Consider the following 7,924-nt stretch of genomic DNA (forward strand, 5'->3'; position numbering starts at 1 on the left):
GATTGGTTAATTTATTTGTTGATTTGTTGAATAACTGATTTGATTGGTTGATTTGTTGAATAACTGATTTGATTCATTGATTGGTTAATTTATTTGTTGATTTGTTGAATAACTGATTTGATTGGTTGATTTGTTGAATAACTGATTTGATTGGTTGTTGTGTTCCAGGTGGAGGAGTTCTCAGGGTCCAATCAGGCCAAACTGGAGGAGCTGGTCAACACTCACAAATAAACACACCCGTCTGTCTCCTCTCCTCTCTCTCACCTGTCTGAGGACAGTTGTCTCCTCTCCAACTCTCCTCTGTCTCAATTCACCTGAGTATGCCCCAAAGCCTTCCACCCTCTCCTCAACTGATTTGACAGGATGCCTGAATGCCTTCCACCCAATCCTCCTTTTCTCTTCCCCCAATCCTCCCTTTCTCTTCCCCCAATCCTCCCTTTCTCTTCCCCCAATCCTCCCTTTCTCTTCCCCCAATCCTCCCTTTCTCTTCCCCCAATCTACATAGAACATGCCTTTCACCTTCCTCTGTTTTCCCTTCCCCTTCTCCTTGTCTCCCCCCCACCCCACCGGTCTCTCTCCCCATCTCCCTCTCCCCGTCTCCCTCTCTCCCAACTCGGTCTCTCTCTCCTCTCTCCCCCCGTCTCCCTCTCTCCCACCCCGGTTTCTCTCTCCCCGTCTCTCTCCCCCCGGTCTCTCTCTCCCCCCGTCTCCCTCTCTCTCCCTCCCTCCCACCCCGGTTTCTCTCTCCCCGTCTCTCTCTCCCTCCCACCCCGGTTTCTCTCTCCCCGTCTCTCTCTCCCCCCGTCTCCCTCTCTCCCACCCCGGTTTCTCTCTCCCCGTCTCTCTCTCCCCCCGTCTCCCTCTCTCCCACCCCGGTTTTCTCTCTCCCCGTCTCTCTCTCCCCCCGTCTCCCTGTCTCCCACCCCGGTTTCTCTCTCTCCCCATCTCTCTCCTCTCTCCCCCCCGTCTCCCTCTCTCCCCCCCCCGTCTCCCTCTCTCCCACCCCATGTTTCTCTCTCCCCATCTCCCTCCTCTCTCCCCCCATCTCCCTCCCTCCCACCCCGGTTTCTCTCTCCCCATCTCCCTCCTCCCATCTCCCTCTCTCCCACCCCGGTTTCTCTCTCCCCATCTCCCTCCTCTCTCCCCCCATCTCCCTCCCTCCCACCCCGGTTTCTCTCTCCCCATCTCCCTCCTCCCATCTCCCTCTCTCCCACCCCGGTTTCTCTCTCCCCATCTCCCTCCTCTCTCCCCCCATCTCCCTCCCTCCCACCCCGGTTTCTCTCTTCCCCATCTCTCTCCTCTCTCCCCCCCGTCTCCCTCTCTCCCCCCCCCCCGTCTCCCTCTCTCCCACCCCGGTTTCTCTCTCCTCTCTCTCCCCATCTCCCTCCCTCCCACCCCGGTTTCTCTCTCCCCATCTCTCCCACCCCGGTTCCTCTCTCCCCATCTCCCTCTCTCTCCCCCCCCGTCTCCCTCCCTCCCACCCCGGTTTCTCTCTCCCCGTTTCTCTCCCCCCCCGTCTCCCTCTCTCCTACCCCGGTTTCTCTCTCCCCATCTCTCTCCTCTCTCCCCCCCGTCTCCCTCCCTCCCACCCCGGTTTCTCTCTCCCCGTCTCTCTCCCCCCCCGTCTCCCTCTCTCCCACCCCGGTTTCTCTCTCCCCGTTTCTCTCCCCCCCCGTCTCCCTCCCTCCCACCACGGTTTCTCTCTCCCCGTTTCTCTACCCCCCCGTCTCCCTCTCTCCTACCCCGGTTTCTCTCTCCCCATCTCTCTCCTCTCTCCCCCCCGTCTCCCTCCCTCCCACCCCGGTTTCTCTCTCCCCGTCTCTCTCCTCTCTCCCCCCCGTCTCCCTCCCTCCCACCCCGGTTTCTCTCTCCCCGTCTCTCTCCTCTCTCCCCCCCGTCTCCCTCCCTCCCACCCCGGTTTCTCTCTCCCCATCTCTCCCACCCCGGTTTCTCTCTTCCCCGTCTCTCTCCCCATCTCTCTCCTCTCTCCCCCCCGTCTCCCTCCCTCCCACCCCGGTTTCTCTCTTCCCCGTCTCTCTCCCCATCTCTCTCCTCTCTCCCCCCCGTCTCCCTCCCTCCCACCCCGGTTTCTCTCTCCCCGTCTCTCTCCTCTCTCCCCCCCGTCTCCCTCCCTCCCACCCCGGTTTCTCTCTCCCCATCTCTCCCACCCCGGTTTCTCTCTCCCCATCTCTCCCACCCCGGTTTCTCTCTCCCCATCTCTCTCCTCTCTCCCCCCCGTCTCCCTCCCTCCCACCCCGGTTTCTCTCTCCCCATCTCTCCCACCCCGGTTTCTCTCTTCCCCGTCTCTCTCCTACCCAGGGATGGATCAATAATGTATAATAATAATAAACAATTTGTATTAAAATGCTTTTTCTCTTTCCTTAAACTTATATTTTCATTAATGTACATCGTGCTATAAATGTATAATTAGTCTGTTTTAAAAAAAACTATTTTCCAAATCATTATTGGTTACATTCTACCATGTTATTACCACAGATAAGAAACGTCTATAGAGTCCTTCTGCCGAACCTGATTGTTTTTGTCACACTGCCCTCTGCTGGTAGCACTGCAAAACATCACTCAATCAAATCAAGAATATAATTATTTCTTTTTAATCATGGTTTTGCTAAATAGAATGTAGATTTTTACTTACTTGAATGAATCTGATGCATATGAATGGAAGCCTGCGTGTAACGGGTATGAAATGGCTAGCTAGTTAGCTGGGCGGTGCGCTAATAGCGTTTCAATCGGTGACGTCACTCGCTCTGAAACTTGTAACAGTTTTAGTTTCCGGTCCTCCTCCTCCTCGCCCCAACCTTGGCCTCTGCACACATCGACAACAACCACCGTTCGAAGCACCCGTTACCCATCGCTCCACAAACGCCGCGGGCGGAGCAACAACTTCAAGGTCTCGGAGCGAGGGACGTCACTGATTTTGAAACGCTGTTTAGCGTGCACCACCCGCTAACTAGCTAGCCATTTCATACCGGTTACATGTAGTAGAAACTTACAAATATATATTTTTTTAATTCAATTGAACCTTTTATTTAACTAGGCAAGTCATTTAAAAACAAAGTCGTATTTACAATGATGGCCTAACGTGGAACAGTGGGTTTAACTGCCTTGTTCAGGGTACTTGTCCGCTTGGGATTCGACCGAGCAACCTTTCGATTACTGACCCAACACACACTAACCACTAGGCTACCAGCCACACCGTTCATACACAGTTCATATGAGGAAATCAGTCAATTTAAATAAATTCATTTAGACCCCTAATCTATATGAAATGGAACAAAATCTGTGGTACACGTCGATCCAGAGCATCCCAAACATGCTCGATGGGTGACATGTCTGGTGAGTACGCGAGCCATGGAAGAACTGGGGACGTTTTCAGCTTCCCGGAATTCTGTCCAGATCCTTGTGACATGGGGCTGTGCATTATCAGTGTGAAACATGAGGTGATGGATCTCGTCACGGTGTCTCTGTGTGTTCAAAATGCCATCGATAGTGCACATTGTGTTTGTTGTCTGTAGGTTATGCTCAGTGGTGTAAAAATCCTTAGAAGTACTAATGCCGTTTTTTTTTGGGGGGGGGGGGGGTATCTTTACTTTAACTATATTTTTGACAACTTTTACTTCACTACATTACTAAAGAAAATAATGTACTTTTTACTCCATACATTTTTCCTGACACCCAAAATGTACTTGTGGCATTACAACAGGACAGGAAAATGGTCTAATTCACACACTTATCAAGAGAACATCCCTGGTCATCCCTACTGCCTCTGATCTGGAGGACTCACTAAACAGAGAACATCCCTGGTCACCCCTACTGCCTCTGATCTGGCGGACTCACTAAACAGAGAACATCCCTGGTTATCCCTACTGCCTCTGATCTGATGGACTCTCTAAACAGAGAACATCCCTGGTCATCCCTACTGCCTCTGATCTGGAGGACACACTAAACAGAGAACATCCCTGGTCATCTCTTACTTCCTCTGATCTGGAGGACTCACTAAACAGAGAACATCCCTGGTCATCCCTACTGCCTCTGATCTGGAGGACTCACTAAACAGAGAACATCCCTGGTCATCTCTTACTTCCTCTGATCTGGAGGACTCACTAAACAGAGAACATCCCTGGTCATCCCTACTGCCTCTGATCTGGAGGACTCACTAAACAGAGAACATCCCTGGTCATCCCTACTGCCTCTGATCTGGAGGACTCACTAAACAGAGAACATCCCTGGTCATCCCTACTGTCTCTGATCTGGAGGACTCACTAAACAGAGAACATCCCTGGTCATCCCTACTGTCTCTGATCTGGAGGACTCACTAAACAGAGAACATCCCTGGTCATCCCTACTGCCTCTGATCTGGAGGACTCACTAAACAGAGAACATCCCTGGTCAACCCTACTGCCTCTGATCTGGTGGACTCACTAAACAGAGAACATCCCTGGTCATCCCTACTGCCTCTGATCTGGCGGACTCACTTAACACAAATGCTTCACCTGTAAATTATGTTTGAGATGTGCCCCTGGCTAGGGTCCAAAGTATAGACTACACAGTTGTTACAGTACACATGACAGCCTTGGTGTTCCTGTTCAACACTGATGACAGCCTTGGTGTTCCTGTTCAACACTAATGACAGCCTTGGTGTTCCTGTTCAACACTAATGACAGCCTTGGTGTTCCTGTTCAACACTAATGACAGCCTTGGTGTTCCTGTTCAACACTGATGACAGCCTTGGTGTTCCTGTTCAACACTGATGACAGCCTTGGTGTTCCTGTTCAACACTAATGACAGCCTTGGTGTTCCTGTTCAACACTGATGACAGCCTTGGGGTTCCTGTTCAACACTGATGACAGCCTTGGTGTTCCTGTTCAACACTGATGACAGCCTTGGTGTTCCTGTTCAACACTAATGACAGCCTTGGTGTTCCTGTTCAACACTGATGACAGCCTTGGTGTTCCTGTTCAACACTGATGACAGCCTTGGGGTTCCTGTTCAACACTGATGACAGCCTTGGTGTTCCTGTTCAACACTGATGACAGCCTTGGTGTTCCTGTTCAACACTGATGACAGCCTTGGTGTTCCTGTTCAACACTAATGACAGCCTTGGTGTTCCTGTTCAACACTGATGACAGCCTTGGTGTTCCTGTTCAACACTAATGACAGCCTTGGTGTTCCTGTTCAACACTAATGACAGCCTTGGTGTTCCTGTTCAACACTAATGACAGCCTTGGTGTTCCTGTTCAACACTAATGACAGCCTTGGTGTTCCTGTTCAACACTAATGACAGCCTTGGTGTTCCTGTTCAACACTAATGACAGCCTTGGTGTTCCTGTTAAAAAAATATTTTTTTTTTAAAAGGTAAAAGTGGAACACTGTGTGTTTTTTATTCTACAACTCTATTAGGCCGATTTAGATTATCCTCGTTGCTTCTAATTATTTACAATTTGAGAGTTACGATTTGTACTATATAGACTACACTTCCTGGTTCTGAACTTCTAACGTGTTGTGTGACTTTCATGACACGACACGACCACAAGACGCAGACGCAGACTTGACAGCTCCAACGCAGTACATCTCCAATGTTGGCTAAAGACAAAGTTATCACAGGGATGATGAGAGGACAGAAAGACGTTGTATCGCGTAGGTAGGAGCAGATGTCAATCACAACTGGGTTTTTTTTTTTTTATATGACAGATGCTATTTAGTGTGATATAATCTAGTTTTTGTTTCTTTCAGATGAATGCATCACTGAAACCTTCATTCAACCAGTAAGTAAACAGGAGAGTTACAGCACCTTCGCAAAAGTATTCAGACCCCTTTGACTTTTTCCACATTTTGTTACGTTACAGCCTTGTTCTAAAATGGATTCAATCATTTTTCTCCTCTCATCAATCTACACACAATAACCCCATAATGACATCACAATACCCCATAATGACATCACAATACCCCATAATGACATCACAATACCCCATAATGACATCACAACACCCCATAATGACATCACAAAAACAGGTCTTCAGACATTTATACAAATTTATAAAGAAACTAAAAACTAGTATTCAGACCCTTTACTCAGTACTTTGTTGAAGCACCTTTGGCAGCGATTACAGCCTTGTGTCTTCTTGGGTATGACGCTACAAGCTTGGCACACCTGTATTTGGGGGAGTTTCTCCCATTCTTCTCTGCAGATCCTCTCAAGCTCTGTCAGGTTGGATGAGGAGCGTCGCTACACAGCTATTTTCAGGTTTCTCCAGAGATGTTCGATCGGGTTCAAGTCCTGGCTCTGGCTGCGACACTGAAGGACATTCAAATACTTTTTTTTTTTTTCCCGGAGCCACTTCTGTGTTGTCTAAGCCGTGTGCTTCTGTGACAGTATAGCTTCCGTCCCTCTCCTCGCCCCTACCTGTGCTCGAACCAGCAACCCTCTGCACACATCAACAACTGACACCCACGAAGCATCATCACCCATCGCTCTACAAAAGCCCTTGCAGAGCAAGGGGAACAACTACATCAAGGTCTCAGAGCGAGTGACATCACCAATCTGAAACGATATTAGCGCGCACCCCGCTAACTAGCTAGCCATTTCACATTGGTTACACTTACGGTCATTGTCCTGTTGGAAGGTGAACCTTCACCCCAGTCTGTGGTTCTGAGTGCTCTGGGGCAGGTTTTCATCAAGGATCTCTCTGTATAACCACCGTCCAGACTGTTATCTTACCTACCCAGGGACTACAGTTAAACTAGCTAGCTGGCTAAATCTGTCACATTTACACATTCAAATGTCACATAAATCTGTCACATTTACAGAAATGATGATTGATGTGAAGTATCTCTGTCAAATACATTTTCAATAAATGACAGGACAAGGAATGGAATGTATTTATGTGTGTGTCAGTCTATCGTTGATAAGTGTGATCAGTTCAATGTCACTTTTACCCGCTGGGCATCTATGAATGATTGAACATCTTGGCCATGTACTCTTATCTCCACAGCCGGAAGAGGACTGGCCACCCCTCAGAGTCTGGTTCCTCTCTAGGTCTCTAATCTCCACCCGGCACAGCCAGAAGAGGACTGGCCACCCCTCAGAGTCTGGTTCCTCTCTAGGTCTCTAATCTCCACCCGGCACAGCCAGAAGAGGACTGGCCACCCCTCAGAGTCTGGTTCCTCTCTAGGTCTCTAATCTCCACCCGGCACAGCCAGAAGAGGACTGGCCACCCCTCAGAGCCTGGTTCCTCTCTAGGTTTATAATCTCCACCTGGCACAGCCAGAAGAGGACTGGCCACCTCTCAGAGCCTGGTTCCTCTCTACCCGGCACAGCCAGAAGAGGACTGGCCACCCCTCAGAGCCTGGTTCCTCTCTACCCGGCACAGCCAGAAGAGGACTGGCCACCCCTCAGAGCCTGGTTCCTCTCTACCCGGCACAGCCAGAAGAGGACTGGCCACCCCTCATAGCCTGGTTCCTCTCTAGGTTTCTAATCTCCACCCGGCACAGCCAGAAGAGGACTGGCCACCCCTCAGAGCCTGGTTCCTCTCTAGGTTTATAATCTCCACCCGGCACAGCCAGAAGAGGACTGGTCCACCTCTCAGAGCCTGGTTCCTCTCTAGGTTTCTAATCTCCACCCGGCACAGCCAGAAGAGGACTGGCCCACCCCTCAGAGCCTGGTTCCTCTCTACCCGGCACAGCCAGAAGAGGACTGGCCACCCCTCATAGCCTGGTTCCTCTCTAGGTTTCTAATCTCCACCCGGCACAGCCAGAAGAGGACTGGCCCACCCCTCAGAGCCTGGTTCCTCTCTACCCGGCACAGCCAGAAGAGGACTGGCCCACCCCTCAGAGCCTGGTTCCTCTCTACCCGGCACAGCCAGAAGAGGACTGGCCACCCCTCATAGCCTGGTTCCTCTCTAGGTTT

The 7,924-nt window shown here is 50.4% G+C and overlaps 1 protein-coding gene across 1 annotated transcript in view; it reads left to right on the forward strand.

Annotated features, from left to right (window-relative positions):
* Positions 1–1,658, forward strand: part of LOC110512820 (thioredoxin-like) — a 24,430-nt gene extending 22,772 nt beyond the window's left edge. The window contains exon 5 of the mRNA XM_090209849.1: positions 169–1,658. Within this exon, the coding sequence (XP_090065975.1) occupies positions 169–231 (63 nt within the window). The 3' untranslated portion in view covers positions 232–1,658. The remainder of the gene's footprint in view (positions 1–168) is intronic.
* Positions 1,659–7,924: the final 6,266 nt, after the last annotated feature.

The sequence above is a fragment of the Oncorhynchus mykiss genome, chromosome 19, assembly GCF_057628025.1.
Source record: "Oncorhynchus mykiss isolate SJ-2025 chromosome 19, ASM5762802v1, whole genome shotgun sequence".
In the NCBI taxonomy this organism is placed as follows: domain Eukaryota; kingdom Metazoa; phylum Chordata; class Actinopteri; order Salmoniformes; family Salmonidae; genus Oncorhynchus; species Oncorhynchus mykiss.